Below are 20,109 nucleotides of genomic sequence, written 5' to 3'. Positions count from 1 at the left end.
TCTGAAGCACCTTGCATTAGTAAATAGGCATATAATTTATATTCTTATTTTTCAGCTTGTCCAGGATTTCAACACCCAGGTGGCTCTGTACCGTGAACTGGTCATTTCCATTGGGGACGTCTCGGCCAGTTGTCCATCTCTGCGTGCCGAAATGCAAAAAAACCGAACCAAAGGATGTGAGATCGCCCATCAGGCCCACCAAAAGCTATCAGCAATCTCTGGGTAGGAGGCTTCTTCCATTTCTTCCCGTTCTATACATGTAGAAGCTTCTGGGTGGCTGATAATCCTGTGCAAGTCTCAGCAGAGATGATCGAGGGCTGTGGTGCATTTAGGTGGCACAGAATACTTCTGAATTCCTCTTTTGACTCACTGCACACACTCAGCTTATCTACTGCTTGGCCTTGGTTTCCCCTTGGGACCAGATGAATGTGTAGTCTCTACAGTGGTAAAGGACTACAGCAGTGTTTAAGAGTGTTACAGTGATTTTTTTTATGCCTTGATTATGACTAGTCTCCTCATACTTCCAAAACGGCTCCAAACGAGAGGGTGGCAAAGAATGTAGCCAGGGTTTAACCTACTTTTAACATACTCCTCCTCCCGTAGAAACTGTAGATGTTGTGTTTTTTGAGGAGATACTGAAAAATCTGTAACAGAATTCTAAGTAGTTCAACAAAGTGTGGTTCCCAGGACTGAGTGGGGGATAGCCTGGTGTGGGACTATCCTGGTTTAAAATGCATGTCTGTCTGTCTATCTATCTATAGCTATCTATCATCTATCATCTCTATCATGTAACTATCATGGAAATGCTAATTCACTGAGTCTGTTAAACTGTGAATTGATGAATGCAAAGAAACATGGTACAAAAAGTGGTGCTAGATCAGTGTTAGCTAACCTGTAGGAAGGATCTGCAACTCTCTTCAGTCCTGACCATTGGCCCTGCTGATTGGGGCTGATGCAGGTTGGGAGTCCAGCAACAGCTTGGTGGCCACATTTTAGCCATTCCAGATCAGATTTTGTAAATATGAAGCCACAGAAGAAAGTTACTAGACCACAGCTATGCATGTCTCATAAGCCTTTGCTAACCAGACAATGGCATCTCAGCTAATGTAATTTGCTGCCGGGTAGCTGGACTTTTGTGTGTCTTTACAAAGAACGAAAGAAAGAAAGGTAATTGCAGCTGAGACAGCAACTTATACCAAAGAAATTCAATAAGCGATACTCTGTTGAAAACGCCATTTCCGTCTTGCAGGTACAGTTTGCATCTGTAAAATCTTCGCTTTTGTTTACATGCCCACCTTTTATATCTGAGGTGCAAGCAGAATTTGGAACACATTTCATTTACCTTGCCTGTTCGTTTTTATGTATCAAAACCATACAGGTACTAATTGCACCTGCAAAAAGGAGGCTAAAAATCTATCCTTTTGAAAGCTTATGCCAGGTAAGTAGTGAATACTCAGTTTGTACACTAGATACATAGAGTTTGATGCCCATTAGGGTCTTTCTGATAAACATTTTGAAATGCGCTCCCAATTTGCACCGGTACTAATAACTAAATTGTTCTACATGCCTTAGCTTGGCATGAAGGAGGCTGAACATACCCCATCTTGTCACATTCCAGAAGTAAAGAGGAATCGGTGCAACTGCTGTGATATATTTTGGAATGAGGGCACAAAGTTTCTAATTTGTAGTGCCAAACGCCCACAAAATGGCTAGAAGCGAAGTATTTGCAGGTCCCATTATTCCACTATTTTATTATTGTGACAGTTACAGAAAATGCATGGTAGTTGCCATTCAGATGTCACGTACACTAGTTCTTAACATCAACTATGACTGGGGAAAGAAGATTAGGTGAAAAGCAAACCACTGTGAACAAAATTGAAAGATCTACCACAACCATTCGGAGAAGCATTATTTGTATTCATTTTATTGTGCTTGTATATTTTCTCAAATAAGACCATGGACAAATGTCTTTCCTCTGCTGCACTAATTTGGTGTTTGGATTAGCTCTTAATGTATCAGGGACCATTGGATAGATGAGAGGAAGAACCCCCCTTTAGAACTGTTAGCCACACTGGTTAACATTACTGTAGCAACTGCAAATTAAACTTTAAGAAGAATCTGGAGCTAATTAGGCATAAGCAATGTGCAATTGCAGTAGTTTATATAATAACTCATATAGGGAAATAGCTTCCAGATAATAATAATAATAATATAATAATAATTTATTATTTGTACCCCGCCCATCTGGCTGGGTTTCCCCAGCCACTCTGGGCGGCTTCCACAGAAACCAAAAAACACTAAAATATCATACATTAAAAGCTTCCCTGAATAGGGCCGCCTTAAGATGTTTTCTGAATGTCAGGTAGTTGTCCATCACCTTGACATCCGATGGGAGGGCATTCCACAGGGCGGGCGCCACCACCGAAAAGGCCCTCTGCCTGGTTCCCTGTAGCTTCGCTTCTCGCAATGTGGGAACCACCAGAAGGCCCTCGGCGCTGGACCTCAGTGTCCGGGCAGAACGATGGGGGTGGAGACGCTCCTTCAGGTATACTGGGCCGAAGCCATTTAGGGCTTTAAAGGTCAACACCAACACTTTGAATTGTGCTCGGAAACGTACTGGGAGCCAATGTAGGTCTTTCAAGACCGGTGTTATGTGGTCTCGGCGGCCGCCCCCAGTCACCAGTCTAGCTGCCGCATTCTGGATTAGTTGTAGTTTCCGAGTCACCTTCAAAGGTAGCCCCACGTAGAGCGCATTGCAGTAGTCCAAGCGGGAGATAACTAGAGCATGCACCACTCTGGCCAGACAGTCAGCGGGCAGGTAGGGTCTCAGCCTGCGTACCAGGTGGAGTTGGTAGACAGCTGCCCTGGATACAGAATTGACCTGTGCCTCCATGGACAGCTGTGAGTCCAAAATGACTCCCAGGCTACGCACCTGGTCCTTCAGGGGCACAGTTACCCCATTCAGGACCAGGGAGTCCTCCACACCAGCCCGCCCCCTGTCCCCCAAAAACAGTACTTCTGTCTTGTCAGGATTCAACTTCAATCCATTAGCCGCCATCCATCCTCCAACCGCCTCCAGGCACTCACACAGGACCTTCACCGCCTTCACTGGTTCTGATTTGAAAGAAAGGTAGAGCTGGGTATCATCTGCATATTGATGGACACCCAGTCCAAACCCCCTGATGATCTCTCCCAGCGGCTTCATATAGATGTTAAAAAGCATGGGGGAGAGGACGGAACCCTGAGGCACCCCACAAGTGAGGGCCCAAGGGTCTGAACACTCATCCCCCACCACCACTTTCTGAACACGGCCCAGGAGAAAGGAGCGAAACCACTGTATAACAGTGCCCCCAGCTCCCAACCCCTCTAGACGGTCCAGAAGGATGTTATGGTCGATTGTATCAAAGGCCGCTGAGAGATCCAGCAGAACTAGGAAACAACTCTCACCTTTGTCCCTAGCTCGCCGGAGATCATCAACCAGTGCGACCAAGGCAGTTTCAGTCCCATGATGAGGCCTGAACCCTTTAATACAGACTTGCCCAACCTGGCACCCTCCAGACTGCAACTCCCATTATCACTGGCCATTGGCCAGGCTGACTGGGATTGGTGGGAGTTGCCGTCAAAAACATATGGAAGGTACCAGGTTGAGGAAGCCAGATTTAATATCTAGATATATTAGCTGTTTGGGAAATTAATTGCAATTTTTCTCTTCTTGAATTAATCTTTTCATGTCTCTGCTGTTTCTCTCAACTATAAAAAGAAATTCAGAAAATGCTATTCAGAAAACCAGTATTTTCCCAGACTGTGGGAACATTCAGAAAAAGGAATGAAATTGTAATGTGGGAAGTGTCAGAACTTGCAACCGTCTACAAAACATGTTATCTGTCCTAGAAGCCTTGCCCTGCAATCTCAGGTGCCTGGGAGCAAGCACTTTGAATATACTGAGAAGCACTCTTTCCCATTATTACCTTGCATACTCATTAGCTGCATTCATGCTCTCATTACAGACGCATGCCCTGAAGGAGTGCCCAAAGCAAACTGACCAGCCTATGCAATGTAGTTGCATCGTGCAATACTCTGGATAGTGCTACAAATGGACCAACCATGGCAGCTTTAGCTCCTGCTCAGTTCTTGCCATGTCCCCCCATCTCCCGATTCTCAAAGTTTCTTGTATTACTTTGCGGGTAGAACAAAGCAAATTTTGCAACCACTGCCTGTCGCTAGGTTGCTGAGTAACTTTGAGCACCCCTGTCATGCTATGTTTCTTCATAGCCATAATGTTTGGGTGAAGTTTTCATAGTTTTAGCACCAAGGAGGCAGAAGCATACACTGTTATCATCAAACAGACATTATTATCATCACACACAGGCAACAATTCCATTTGCTTCAGTGAGCATTCACTGGAGGCATTTGCAGTCAATTCAGTAAGCAGCAATAAAAAGATGCAAAAAACCAACAACTACCCTTCCTTCAAAAACGTAGATATTTTTTAAAAAATAGGCCAGGTATTTTGTGGCAAAGGAAAAGCAAAGCCACAGAAATCATGAGTAAACACTAGCAATAGCCAATTGTACGTATAATATAGGAACATCAGAAACTGCCTTATACTGCCTTCAGACTATTTATCCATCTAGATTGGTGTTATCTACTCTGCCAGTGGCCCTCTAGGGGCTCCAGCAGAGCTCTTTTCCAGAATGTTCTACCCATAATCTTAACTGGAGACACCAGGGATAGAATTTATGACTTTCTGCAAGTGGAGTGTCCTTTGCCGCTTTGCTTGGGTTCCTTTCATATATGTGTGCTTAAGCTCCTTTGGTTTTAACAGGACTTGCAGTTCCAGTCCTAAGCATGTTTACTCAGAAGGAAGTGAGTTCAGTAGGACATAAAGGTAAAGGGACCCTGACTGTTAGGTCCAGTCGCGGACGACTCTGGGGTTGCGGTGCTTTACTAGCTGAGGGAGCCAGCGTTTGTCCGCAGACAGCTTCCGGGTCATGTGGTCAGCATGACTAAGCCACTTCTGGCAAACCAGAGCAGCACACGGAAACGCCATTTACCTTCCCGCCGGAGCAGTACCTATTTATCTACTTGCACTTTGACGTGCTTTTGAACTGCTAGGTGTAGTAATTAGATTTAGGGTTGCAACCTTACACCCCTTGCAGTTAAGTCTCATAATGTTCATAACTTGTTTCAGGCAAGAAAATGTCTTTTTGAGTCATCACTCAGACGTTTAAAAGCTGCATGGGTAGTTGTGATTGTGCTCAGAACTTTGACAAGGCATTTTTGAATGTTCTAATTTATGGATAAATTATAAAGTGTGCCGCATTGGCCAGGCTCCACACAGTGACCAAAAGGAGAATGCTTCCGCTTGCACACAGTGGGTCTGGGATGTCTGTTTTGGCAGCTCAACTGATTGCATCACATGGGCATCATGCTCCTGGTAGTGAGAGGGGCTTGAAACTACCTAATCCATGACTAATGATCCACACATTGCACTTTGGATTAACACTGGTGTCTGAGCAGTGCAAGATTCCAGGTGCTCTTTACCAGGGTCCGTGTTTCCTTTTGGGAAATGAGGCACAGCAGAGACTGTAGTGTCTCTATGATATATGGTTTATATTCACATAGTATATACAATCTGAGCCTATGATGGCGGAGTTCACAGCATTGACACTCCAAGTGGTTCTGGCTTCTCCCATAGACATAGCAGCCATTGACTTAAGCAGACCCCAACCATCACTCTTAAACGTTGCTCTCTAACTCTCTCTAGCCCTCTTTCTATCTCTGTTGCATTGCTCTTAACAACCCTACTCTAAGCTTCTGAGTTTTATCTGTTGAGAGAGGGAGGGCCCATTCATTTGCATCTCACACCTAGTCATTTGACCCTGTGTACTCTTAATGGCCCATTCACACAGGCTATTACCTCAAAAAGAAATTAGCCTGACCTAATTAGCTTTTCAAACTTGTTGATTCCCTAGAATTAAATAGGTGTCTGACATACAACTTTTAATGTGCACAAATCGATTCTAACACGTGGGAGTCTGACACACAAGCCTTAATTAAATTCTAACACTAGCTTGATCTGGAATTTAGGGTGTTTTGCACCCACAAACTCATAAAAGTATATTCAATAGGAAGTCCTTTTTCTGAAATGCTTAGGCTCACCTTAAAGAAAGGAGAAAAACCCCAACCACAATAATTATTAGAATAAGTAGAGTCTTCCTGTGTAGTTGGACCACAGTGCTGGTTTTTATTATTTATTTCTATAGCGGTAATTGCCATTTCTGTATAGTTCTCATCAGTTTGCTGTATGTGTCACCCAGCGCCTTGGGCAAAGCAATTGTAGCCCTGGCTGAGCAGCAGTGAAGTATGACAGAGAGGTGTAGCAACTAGCACATCTGCAGCCCTGCTTCTCAGTTCAGCTGGGGTGGAAGACGAGCAGGAGGCAAAACCCTGCTATACCAGCCTGGAGCTGGCCTAGTGTTCAGGCCCCATATGGCAGCAGTGAAGCCAGTTCAATACCCAGTGGATCCCAGTCCAGTTTAGTCCCTCCCTTCTTCCCTTGCAAACACAGGTGCACTCCACACACTTGCAATCTTGCAGCAGTGTTTGTTAAGACACCAGAAGCTGGAGACAACCAAGGTCAGCTTCATGCATTATGTACAAGCAAGGAGGTTTAAGTGTCTTGGATTTCTTGTGCAGTGTCTGAATAGTGGCGGAAATACATGCTGGTTAGAAGCATGAGCTGGATGCCCTTACTGCAAACATTCATTTTGCTGTGGATGAGATGTGCCTGTCCATCATTGGGAGTTACACAGAAGGAACAAAAAGGAAGAGTCGCTGTGTTGCGCTTCCTCTGCCCCTTGCCTTTGTTTAATGTGCCACACTGCACTAGCTGATCCTGAAGTGACTGACTTAGCGTGACTGTCCTGGAAGATATTCTCATCATAAAACAGCAACACCATTTGCACTCTGTCTTTCAGATAGGGACATAGGAAGCTGTCTTGTATTGAGTCAAACCACAGTCCATCTTGCTTGGTGTTTTCTACAGGGGCTGCCTATCCAAGGTTTCAGCAGAGGGCATTCTTACCCTACCTGGAGATAAATGCCAGAGATTGAATCTAGGACCTTTTGCATGTACAGTGGTGCCTCGCAAGACGAAATTAATCTGTTCCGCGAGTCTCTTCGTCTAGTGGTTTTTTCGTCTTGCAAAGCAACCCTATTAGCGGATTAGCGCTATTAGCGGTTTAGCGGCTATTAAAGGCTTAGCGGCTATTAAAGGCTTAGCGGATTAGCGGCTAAAAGGCTATTAGCGGCTTAGTAAAATCGGAACACTCGCAAGACGTTTTCGTCTTGCAAAGCAAGCCCATAGGGAAAATCGTCTTGCGAAGCAGCTCAAAAATGGAAAACCCTTTCGTCTAGCGGGTTTTCCGTCTTGCGAGGCATTCTTCTTGCGGGGCACCACTGTAAGGCATGCTTGCTCTGCCACCAAGCATGCATACATCCTTTGAACTCAGGAATTTTCCCTAGAAAAAGAGTTAGAAATTGGATGCCTGGTTTCCTTTCTTGGTTTCGAGGCAGTCATAGTGGTTTTTCGTCTTGTAGGGTTTGCGTTCCTTTTGTAACGGATGAAGTATTGAAAGAAATGAGAATATATTTCATTCGTGAAGAAACAAATGCCAGAGGTGCAGTATAGAACAGCCTAGTAGTGGATCAGGCCAATGGCCCACCTAGTCCAGCATCCTGTTACCACAGTGACCAACGAGATGCCTGTGGGAAACCTGCAAGCAGGATTCGAACACAAGATTACTCTTCTGTGGTTTCAAACAACTGGCATTCAGAAGCAACAGGATGCAGAGCATAGCCATCATTACTGGGAGCCCTCGATAGTCCTCTCTTCCATGAATTTGTCCAATCCCATGGATCACTGCTTCCTATGGAGGTGAATTCCATACTTAAACCATGGACTACTGCAATGCGCTCTACGTGGGGCTACCTTTGAAGGTGACCCGGAAACTGCAGTTAATCCAGAATGCGGCAGCTAGACTGGTGACTGGGAGCGGCCGCTGAGACCATATAACACCGGTCCTGAGAGATCTGCATTGGCTCCCAGTACATTTCCGAGCACAATTCAAAGTGTTGGTGCTGACCTTTAAAGCCCTAAATGGCCTCGGTCCTGTATACCTGAAGGAGCATCTCCACCCCCATCGTTCAGCCCGGACACCGAGATCCAACACCAAGGGCCTTCTGGCGGTTCCCTCATTGTGAGAAGTGAGGTTACAGGGAACCAGACAGAGGGCCTTCTCAGTAGTGGCCCCGCCCTGTGGAACACCCTCCCTTCAGATGTGAAGGAAATAAGCAGCTATCTTCTTTTTAAAAGACATCTGAAGGCAGCCCTGTTTAGGGAAGCTTTTAATATTTAATGCTGTATTGTTTTTAACACTTGACTGGAAGCCGCCCAGAGTGGCTGGGGAAACTCAGCCAGATGGGCGGGGTATAAATAATAAATTATTATTATTATTATTATTATTATTATTATTATTATTATTATTATTATTATTATTATTATCTTTATAAAGAAACACTGTCTGTCTTGAATCTTCCAACATTCAGCTTCATTGTCTGCCCATGAGTTCTAATGTTACAAAAGAGAGGGAGAAACCTTTCTCCATCTTCTTTCTCCTTGACATGCATAATTTTATAAACTTCTACCACATCATCACATGCTTGCCTTTTAGCTAAACTGAAAAGTCCCCAAATTCTGTAGCCTTTCTACGTAGGCAAGTCACTGCATGCCTTTGATCATTTTGGCTGCCCTTTTCCTGAACTTTTTCCCAACTCTACAGTATCCCTTTTGGAGAGGAAGAAAGACAAATGACTTCCAAATTCCATATATTCATTTGCTGCTCATTTTGAGCAGTTTGTTTTCCTCTATCAATCTGAATATGTCAGGTGAGGATTACTGGGAGATGGGGAGAAAATGAGGGAAAACGACCATGTGAAAATCCAATCTTCAACTCAAAACGCATTTTAACAACTGATGCGTCTTTTTGCCACACTGAACCCTCCAGTCACAGTGACAAGGAGAAGCATTTACAGATAGGTAGCCGTGTTGGTCTGCCATAGTCAAAATAAAAAAATTCCTTCCAGTAGCACCTTAAAGACCAACTAAGTTAGTTCTTGGTATGAGCTTTCGTGTGCAAGCACACTTCTTCAGATACACTGAAACAGAAGTTGCCAGATCCTTCTATATAGTGAAAAGGTGGGGAGGGATATTACTCAGAAGGGTGGTGGGAATGGGTGATTGGCAGATAGCTAAGATGAGCCTGTTGACCACTCTTAACGACTGCAAAAGGAGAAGCATATAAAAGATGGAGATGAAGCCTTTGTTTGCCTGTGAATTCTTTGTCCTGATCATTTTCAGATTGCTCTGATGCTCTGTTCCTTGTCTAGTGAAAATCAGTTGCCATACAGTCATGTCTTACCATTCCTTTATGCATTGTCAGTGTATTCCACACTGTTTTCCTACCTTATTCGTTCCCTTGTTCTTGGGTAGCTATTGGTAGTTTAGAGACATATATCAGTGAGATCAGACAATGTGCTTGACATATTCTTTATTCATCAAAGCATCTAGTCTGTGTGAATGTGTCCCTTCACATTCTATAAAATGGGAGCCCTTTATACTATATGTATGAAATTGGGTGGATGGTGATCCATGGTAGATTGTAAAATGCCTAAAAAAGTAATACCGTTTTTGTGGGAAACATGTAAGTCAGGCCAATGAAGAACAGGTGCATTATGCATTGTGAGCACTGGAAAACAAATGGGAGTAATGAAAACTAATGTGATTTTGATGAATTAATAACTGACCAAAAGAGGTTTTAATAATACAAGTAAATGGATGTATCCATTACTTAAAATGTTTTCAGCTAGCCAAAGTCGCTTGATGTACAGATATGACCAAGTGATAATTCTTGTCTCAGTGCTGTAAAAAGCTTCCCCTGCTAATCTCTGCATATCACACTGTTTTTAAGCCACTATCCAAAGCTTTGGACAGCTATTGTCATTCTAAGTAGGTAGGAGAGGTACATACTTCCTATGTACCTGAGAAACTGTTAAAGGAGGCACATTTGGGCAAATGTTCAACTCCGGATATGCATTAATGCCCGAATGAAGGAATAAGCTTTGGGTGCATTTGACCCTGCACTGCCCTGGCACTATTGCCTTCTCACACATACTTTCTGAACACATTTCATCCCATTTTGAATCTTTCCTATAAAGGTAAAGGTACCCCTGCCCGTACGGGCCAGTCATGTCCGACTCTAGGGTTGTGCGCTCATCTCACTTAAGAGGCTGGGAGCCAGCCCTGTCCGGAGACACTTCCGGGTCACGTGGCCAGCGTGACGAAGCTGCTCTGGCGAGCCAGCACCAGCGCAGCACACGGAAACGCCGTTTACCTTCCCGCTGTAAAGCGGTACCTATTTATCTACTTGCACTTAAGGGTGCTTTCGAACTGCTAGGTGGGCAGGAGCTGGGACCGAAAGACGGGAGCTCACCCCGCCGTGGGGATTCGAACTGCCGACCATGCGATCAGCAAGTCCTAGGCGCTGATGTTTTACCCACAGCGCCACCCGCGTCCCCAATCTTTCCTATAGTGCAAAGGAAATTCTCAAAGATAAATTCCTAGTTTTGTCACATATATTTTTGTATCCTTGCTATTATTTTTATTATATTTTACTGCATCTTATTGCCAGAGGATATTGTGTGCAGGAAATACAGTCAGATTTCTTTATAATCTTCTGCTATATTCAAGGATTTTATGCTCTCCATCTGTTTAATGTATAGCGTAATCTGGTTTAATAACCTGTGTTCAGAATCCTTTTCGCTGCTTCTCTGGCTCCACCCCTGTCTGCAAGAACACAGCAACTTCAGAAGCAATAAATATATACTACAGATTGGATATAATATGAATGGGTGAAATGCACCCAGTTTTCATTTGAGATTAGCTTGTACAAGCGAACATATATTAAAATGTAGAAAAGTACGTTTATACCTTAAAGGCTGTATCCAGCCTAGTACTGTATCCAGCCTAGTTAAAGTCACTCAGCAGTATACATGCTGCTTTGGTGAAATGTTCTGTGCCAGCAGAATGCTGTGCAAGAGAATGCATTGTTGTTGATTATTTGGTTGTACAGTTGGTTGCACAATCCGTTGGTTTCATGTCTGTTGTGCAATGAGTTTCTGCTAATGCACCTGGAGTGTTGGAATCCTTTGTTGCACAACATTAGCACTCCCCTGTCTACTAGTGCAAGTGTATTGGATACGGGCCTATATGTTTAAAGACAACAGCATTAAACTTGAGATTTTTACAAGTCAAAGTAACAGATTTCCCCCCAACATAATAATATATCACACTTTATATTTATTATAAGGGGCGCGGTTGGCGCTGTGGGTTAAACCACAGAGCCTAGGACTTGCCACTCAGAAGGTTGGCGGTTCGAATCCCTGCGACGGGGTGAGCTCCCATTGCTCGGTCCCTGCTCCTGCCAACCTAGCAGTTTGAAAGCACGTCAAAGTGCAAGTAGATAAATAGGTAGCGCTCCGGCGGGAAGGTAAACGGCGTTTCCGTGTGCTGCTCTGGTTTGCCAGAAGCGGCTTAGTCATGCTGGTCACATGACTCCAGCTGTACACCGACTCCCTCGGCCAATAAAGCGAGATGAGCACCACAACCCCAGAGTCGGCCACGACTGCACCTAATGGTCAGGGGTACCTTTACCTTTACCTATATTCATTAAGTGTAATGACCGCTTAGATCAGCTAAGCTATTTTAGAATACCGTTTTATATTCTTTTGCCATCTTTTAAAAGTACACTCTTGTACTATTGGATAATAATAAACACTTTTAAAAAATAGATTTATTTTTTTAGACCTCATTGGAGTCTTTAGGAAAAACAACTGCAGAACTGTTCCAGTAGATTCTCCAGAGCCCTGGTCTGAGCATATTGCAGAGTTTTAACTTGCAAATATAAGCATGCTATCTTGGGATTAAGAACTGTTGAAACAAGTGGATTTTATTATGTTTAGGATTTTGTTGCAAGGTTCTGGTTGTTTTGGCTGTTTTTACTAAACAGGAATATGATAATGTGTACAATGGCCAAATTCTCATATCTGTAAAAGCTTCATCTGTTCCACTGAAGTGGTGGATTGTATATGTTTACAATAATATTATCTGCCCGAAGTCTTTCAAATGGGATGGGCCTTAAATTGAATACATATGCTTAAAACTAAGCTGTACTGGAAAACTTTGCTTGTCCTACTTAAATGTTGGAATTATTGCATGTCACATAGTTGAAGTATGCAGGATTACCGCTAAGGAATTTTGACAACCTTAATATTGTGTTGCTGTCGTTTCTGGTATAGAAAATGTCATTCCCATGTATTACTGGGGGAACTACTGGGGAAATTCATAATTCTTTGACCCCCTGGCTCCAATAGTTTCTGAATCCAAGTTTTACCAAAGTAGCAGAATTACAGTGATAGTGAAGGATGCTGGATCCATCTCTGGAATCATGGCACAGAATACAAGTACAGTGGTACCTCAGGTTACATACGCTTCAGGTTACATATGCTTCAGGTTACAGACTCTGCTAACCCAGAAATAGTACCTCGGGTTAAGAACTTTGCTTCAGGATGAGAACAGAAATTGTGCGGTGGCAGCAGGAGGCCCCATTAGCTAAAGTGGTGCTTCAGGTTAAGAACAGTTTCATGTTAAGAAGTGACCTCCGGAACGAATTAAGTACTTAACCTGAGGTACCACTGTATAAACTGTTGTCCTTGTATGAACTGGCCCACACCATCAAGCTGAACATGCCCCTGACAGTTCTAGCTAAGTGCACCTCTCCTGCTAGGGTGCCTTTTCAAGCTGTGCCTGGAACACATGCATCCATTACTTCAATGGAAAAAGTGCCACAATAATGTGCACCAGAAATCAGAAGAGACCACTGTGAAAAAAAGCAAGAGAGTTGGAGTTGTAAAGAAACTGGTATCTGACACAATGGCCTGGCCTATTACATAGCAATCTATTTGTCGTATATCAAGTGCCACCCATGTCCACAGATTGCTATTTACCTCTGGTGGGCCTGTTCTGTCAATAGTACAATGGAAATCTCTCCATTTCCCAACTTTTACTTCCACCTTCCTGGGTTCTTGGAAGTTGCCAGTGGCCCAAATGTCAAATATTGCCCCTTAGAGCCCACATGGCCATACCTGATTGGAAGGGTCCTCTCTCTTGTCAGTCCAACCCTTGATGAGACGGAGTTTTAAAAAATGGGACTTTATTTCCTAGGGGGAAATGTCATTGCTGAAAATCATGTGTGAGTCTTCTTCATAAGTAAGTTTGAGCCTCTTCTTTTTGGTTGTCTAGTTTACTCTTTAAGGAAGACGCTTTCAAGGATCCTTTCGTCATCAAAAATGTACAGAAATCCAAGCTGACAAACAGTAGTTTTATTAAGATGATGAGCGGGATAAGATGAAAGTTAATAAAATGGCTTTCAAATTTAGAAGATTGGATTTTGCTGTATACTTTAGACAACAGAAGGATTTTTGTTGTTGTGTACCTGACCGCATTTCTAGCCTAAATACTTAGATCAAGCAGAGGTAGGGAGGAAAACAGATGGAACTTACTCAGTGGTGACTGCAGAGTTAGCTCCTTGTTGCCCCCTTCCAGGCTGAATATCTTGGAGTTCCACACTCAGGAGTTGGGTGAAAGGAGAGGTGATTGCAAATGTAAATTGGGATTTTACAAGCCGGCTGTGGCCTTAAAGTAGCTGGGCAATCACTACAACCAACACCCTGCTTTCTACAAGTTGAGCAGGAGATGAAGGAAGATGGACAAGTAGCAGAATCCAAGAGTGCTATTGACATGTTGGGTGACCTTGGCAGAATGTTAAGTGACCTCACTGGCCATCTGGCTACAGAGAGAGCTGGTATATAATCCCAGCAGACCCCAGGATGTCTTGCAGGTACAAGGACAAACAGATCTCCCTGAATCTCTCTCCTACTTTTGCAGCTTGATCAAAGAAGATAAATTTACCTTGAGATTGTCTTACAAGGCTCTGAAATACTCAGATAATGTTTCCACTGGGACTGGTTTTGCTGCCGAAAATAAATATATATCCATTGTTTTGATTCTACATAAATGCTAAATGGCTTCAGGGTACACAAGATGACTGGCAGTAAACAATGGCAAAGATCAGCATACTTGGCTAAGGGTAGGAACCTCCATATCTGTAAAAGGAATGTTTTCATTAGGCCCTCCTTCAAGTGAATGCTTCACTGATGTTTTCGTTGGGATTCCTGCATTACAGGAGGTTGGACTAGATGACCCTTGGGGTCCCTTCCAACTGTACAATTCTAGGATTCTATGAAAATGCAGTAAATGGTGCTTTAAGGCACAGTCTGCCACTGGCAAGGAAGAGCAGTGGACTGCACATGAAATCTGATCTGACCAGCCTGTTGAGAAATGACATGTACTACTTGGCTTCTGGAACAAACAATATAATGGCATGATGAAACCATACTGGGTTTTTTTTAGTTCTTATTATAATGTCCTGCTGCTTGCTTGTGTTCTTGCTCTGTATTATTCTTTTTATTTACTTCAAGTACAGTCGTACCTTGGATCCTGAGTGCCCTGGAACTCGGATGTTTTGGCTCCCGAACACTGCAAACCCAGAAATGATTGTTCCAGTTTGCAAATGTTCTTTCAGAACCCGAACGTCCAACAGGGATTCTGTGGCTTTTGATTGGCTTCAGGAGCTTCCTGCAGCCAATCAGAAGCCGCGATTTGGTTTTCGAACGTTTTGGAAGTTGAACGGACTTCCGGAACGGATTCCGTTCGACTTCCAAAGTACGACTGTACATGTATTTATATTCTGCTTTTCATCAGAAAATATCACAAACTAGTTTATTTTAAGAAAAGACAGTGTATAAGACAATAAAACCCCTCAGAATCCATAGGATTCCACTCACTCATTAATCACACAAATTCCACACCTAACTCAGCCATACCTCTACCTATGCTCACACACAACACTCTCACCAATTCTTGATCCCAGTAATCCCCTGGGTACATGTACAAAAACTTTACTATACAATAATGCATTTTTAATATTATTTTAAAAATTAAGATTGTGGGGTGAAACCCTAGCAGAGTTTTGGAGCGAAAGCACAGACACAGAAGATCAAAGCTTTGACCTCTGACATCTTTAGTTTAAAAAGGAGCTGATAGCGGGTGATTTGGCATGAGAGCATAAGAGCCCAGTTGGCTAGGCCAGAGCCCAGCCTAGCCCAGCATCCTGCTCCCCAGAGGGACCAGGCAGATGCTTATGGGAAGCTTGCAAGCAGGAACCATGCCAGTAAGTGTAGTACTTGGCTAGATGAATAATGCCTGACCTAAGGCAGCCCCTGTAAAAGGTCTGAACATGAGGAAGCACTGACTTACTGTCAGTTATATAAATCAGTAAGTGCTGCAAAGCAACAGAAAGTACTTAAGTGCGAGAAATGTAAGTGAGAAGGCAGGATTCTGGTGGGCCTACTTGCATGCCATCTTAATGACCCTCAGGGAGTTAACTGTCTTGACATATAGCCCATACTTGAAAGAGAAATGATAGTTAGCTGGTTCTAATAATTTAACGAAGGAGAGCTCACCTTTCTCTTTGCTACATGTAGGATGCTTCTTATGTCTTTGTTTGCTTTGTTTACCTTGTGAATCTAAGATTGTAAAAATTAGGATTCTTTTATGGTTTCTTGAATGCCTTCTTAATTGGTGTGTATCAATCAGTTCTTTCGTTGTAGGTTTTGTAGTATATAATTTCTGCCATGCTTCGTATATAAATACCAGTTTCTTTTTGCTGTAAATCGGCAATCTAGCATATTCCAAGTGCATCTTGGCTGAAAATATGAGCATGGGCTTTTTTATGCACGACAGCAAGTGACCTGACAATATCAATCATCATTCAGATGTATTTTTGTCAATCATTCCAAAATTGGACCTAAACCTTGACTTGTAGGATCACTATCAGATGTTCTTTGAGAGCTGAAATATGAAAAGAGTTTTGCTTGGCCGGTCTTAAGTTGCAGGAGGAAAAGAAAACAACCCCAAAATAGCCATCTGTGGTTTCAGACACTTTTAAGAGTCTCTCCCAGTCTCAAATCTGGGGAAGCAATTAATGAAGTAGAAAACAAGGTTACTTACCTATAACTTGTTCTCAAAATATATATGCTCCCTGGATTCACTTTCACCTCTCAATCCACTGCATCTCTTGAGGGACTTGCTCGGAAGTTGCAGTGCAAGGGTAGAAAGCGCTGGTGCTTCCTTTTTTAAAAATAGATATTTTTTTTTCTGAACAAGTTGGAGCCTGTTCCTTTGCTCTGCCTGCTTCTCACAGGCATTCTGGTTGATTTAGAGACATGTGCAGTAACATATATTTTTAGGACCCATCTTATTTATGTAAGTTGTTCTAAACTGCTTTTAATATTCTGTTGTAAAGTTATGTTGTAACCCACCCTGGGACCTTCGGGCAAAGCTTAATAGGGACTGAAGTGACTGAGTTTAAAAACAAGACCACTTAACCTACAAATTTCTTCCTAGGCAAACAATACTCTCCAGGCTTGTTTTAGCAAAATAAGACTTGGTTAATAACTGGAATGGAGATTAAAACTTTTCTTTCTCTCTCTCTCTCTCTCTCTCTCTCTCTCTCTCTCTCTCTCTGTGTGTGTGTGTGTGTGAGAGAGAGAGAGAGAGAGAGAGAGAGAGAGAGAGAGAGAGATTGCAGCAGATGAATGGAGCCTTAATCTATATGAGCAGTGCTTATTTGAAAATGCTGTTGAATTGCTTTGGACTAGAGAGTGGAGGTTGGGCTACAGCGACCATGTTTAAAGCAAACACAAATGTTCCTTTAAGAAAGTGGAAGGAAAGCATGTAATTGCATTATTCTTTGCACATTCTGTATTTCCTTTTCCTCTGACCTCACTTCTTAACATTTCGCCCTCAACCCCAGCTATATACTTAGGTGTTATACTTGTAATTCAGGATATACCTTCATGCACCTGATGAAATAGGCTGTAGCTTATGACATAATCCATTTGCTAGTCTTTTTAAAGTGCTGCAAGATTCTTTGTACAGTGGTACCTCGGGTTAAGAACTTAATTCGTTCTGGAGGTCCGTTCTTAACCTGAAACCGTTCTTAACCTGAAGCACCACTTTAGCTAATGGGGCCTCCCGCTGCCGCCGCGTGATTTCTGTTCTCATCCTGAAGGAAAGTTCTTAACCTGAGGTACTATTTCTGGGTTAGCGGAGTCTGTAACCTGAAGCATCTTTAACCTGAAGCATCTGTAACCTGAGGTACCACTGTGGTTATTCCTGCAGCATGGCTGCCCTTCCAAAAATAGTTAGACTATTCCCATCTTTCTTCAGGTGGTCTGCACAGGGACACTTCACAGTGATTCCAATCTCTGGTATTACTGACAGTGCTAGCTTTATACAGACGCCATCTAGCTTGAGTGGTGCAGCTATGGCTGCACCTGCACATTTAAAACAGTGTTATGCCACTTTAAATCCACAGAATCCTGCAAACTATAGTTTGTTTAGGGTGTTGTGAGTTGTTTGGGGACTCCTGTACCCATCACAGAGCTACAGTTTCCAGAGCTGTTTAACAGTCAACCTTTTCCCTAGAGAACTCTGAGAATGGTGGCTTCAGGAGGAGAATAGAGGTCTCCAAACAATTCTCAGCACCCTTAACAAGCTACAGTTCCCAGGATTCTTTAGAGGGGAACCTTGATTATTTAAAGTGCTGTGGTACTGCTTTAAAAGTAGAGTGCAGATGTGGCCTAAGTTTAGGATTCTGTCAGGGAGTGAGGAGAAGAATTTTCACAAGTTTCAAACTTGGGGATAGTAAGGGGTGATTGGACGTGTGGTGGATGGGTGGCACTTTGTCCATACTTGTTCGTTAGGGGCTGACCTTTGTTGCATTTTTATTTTATTCCCTGGTGTGCTGTGCAAAGATAAAGTATTACTTTGGTTAAATGAAGTGCAGGCCAGTCCTTACCTTGATTTCTGGGTGGTCAGACTACTTCACCCAGGAGTCAGGCAGGGAACAGACCTCTCAGGGTCAGTGGCAGAGGGCAGCCTAGCAAGCAGTTTGGCTGGGGAGAATCTCAACCCCCAGGCGAAAACAGTTGGCTGTTCTGATTTCATCCATTTATATTTATGTCCCACGCTATTCCTAGTGCTTCATGTCAGGCAGCAATTTTCTCCACAGCTATTTCTCTTTGCAATAACCACATGAAGTGAATTGCTACTGTTCCTATTTTAGAGATGTAGGAAGTATGGTAAGACTGAAAACTAGCAACTTAGCAATGCCTGAGGCAAGAATTGGGGGCCACATTTCCGTCAAGTCCAATGCCTCCTGTAGTTCATTGGCATCCTTGCTGAGAAGACTAGGCCTGTGTTTGTTGTATTGACTATTGCGCAATAGCAAGTTGTTCTAAACAGCAAACTCAAGAGGGCGGTGTCAACAGAAATGGAGCAATTAAAAAGCCAGATGAATTTGATTTTATTTACTGTATTTCTATGCTTCTTTTCATTCAAATGAATCCCAAATCAGGTTACAAACAGTAAATAACAATAACATAATGGAACATAATAGAACATCACAAATACAGCATAAATCATATAAAATAGCTAACAACCAATTAAACAATTACAGTGTATAAAACACTATTAACAAAGGCCCCACTGTTGAATTCTGAGGTGCACCTGTAGGGGGCAGAGTTTGTGTCTACTCACAAAGCATGAACCAGCAGCTGACATAGTTCTCCACAGTAGAATAATTATGTGCAACATGGGTGGAGCCTTTTGTGTATTGTTGACCTTTCCTTGCAACGGAAGCCAGCAACCTCTGGAGTCTAGACCAGCTCTGCTGGCCAGCTACTAGAGGATTCAATGCAAGTTGTAGGCAAGATTGTGCGCATTAACCTTTGCTTGGTTGACTTCAAGGCAATATTTGCACCACCTGTGTGCTAGTCTGTGGCTTGCTTCATAGGCCATAGCTCTCCAGAATACCAAGGAGCCATTTGAGCTCTACAACACTGGAGAGGACCCCATTAAATTTGGCACAGGCTTATTTCCAACAGTAGAGTTTGTGTAAAGAAACCTGTTATGCCCATGTGTGGCTCACTGTTTCAATTAAAGTTTTTCAGGTGCCTTAATTATTATTTTTTAAAACCCTGTTACAGCCATAACCTAATCCTAATATGAATATGTGTATTAATCTGTACAGAGAGAGAAAAAAAGAGAAGAAATCAAATTTACATAACATATCTACATATCTTAAACAAATTCTTAATAAATTAGCCATAAATCATTTCTAAACATTCAGTATGAAGTTCATTATTTTCTACATTGTTTCTAATGGATGTTTGAAAGTTTGAAAACATTGATGAACACGTCTCTCTCCATCTCTTCCTTACACTCTGTCTGTTACAAGTAATTGTCTATTAAAAATGTAATAATACTTACATCCCACCCAGAGGTATTGTGAGAATTACTTAATACTGTAAAACACATTTCAAGCTGTGGAGGGAAGACACAATTAACTGCTAAGTGGCACACTTTTATTATCCTGATTGTTCCTAGATAGGACCAGCAAAGTTGTCCTTTTTATGATAATATTATCCCTAAAGAGGCAAGTGGGATGTATCAAGTCAATGTCATGTTAAACAGGGTGTAGGTGTAAAAGAATGAGCTTTAAGTCTCGTCCCAACTTCAAAGCGGTTCAGTGTTTCGCAGAAAGTCTTTTTGTAGCATTGATCTTCCATCTTACGTCGTGAAGTATATAACCGGCAAAACTATGGTCTAGAATGCTATAAATATAAGCAGATAAAGCCAGTTTTCTTTCTTTATTTGTATTCTCAGGTTATCTGAATGTTTTGGGGGAATTTGTCATTGCGTGAATAATAGAATTGTAGAGTTGGAAGGGATCCCGAGGATTATTTAGGCCAACCACCACTGACACAAGAATCTCAACTAGATCATACATGACAGATGACCATCCA

At 42.7% G+C, this 20,109-nt stretch overlaps 1 protein-coding gene across 2 annotated transcripts in view; it reads left to right on the top strand.

Annotated features, from left to right (window-relative positions):
* Positions 1-20,109, top strand: part of RGS7BP (regulator of G protein signaling 7 binding protein) — a 54,608-nt gene that overhangs the window by 4,287 nt on the left and 30,212 nt on the right. The window contains exon 2 of one of the 2 annotated variants that reach the window (XM_083465544.1): positions 56-222. In XM_083465544.1, coding sequence (XP_083321670.1) covers positions 56-222 — 167 coding nt within the window. Of the gene's footprint in view, positions 1-55; positions 223-1,375; positions 1,439-20,109 lie in introns of those variants that run through there. The other variant, XM_083465545.1, reaches the window with a different exon arrangement.

This window comes from Podarcis liolepis, assembly GCF_965112155.1.
Source record: "Podarcis liolepis genome assembly, chromosome: 11".
NCBI lineage: Eukaryota > Metazoa > Chordata > Lepidosauria > Squamata > Lacertidae > Podarcis > Podarcis liolepis.
The sequence above is the reverse complement of the archived record's forward strand: the minus strand, read 5'-3'. Positions and strand labels throughout refer to the sequence as shown.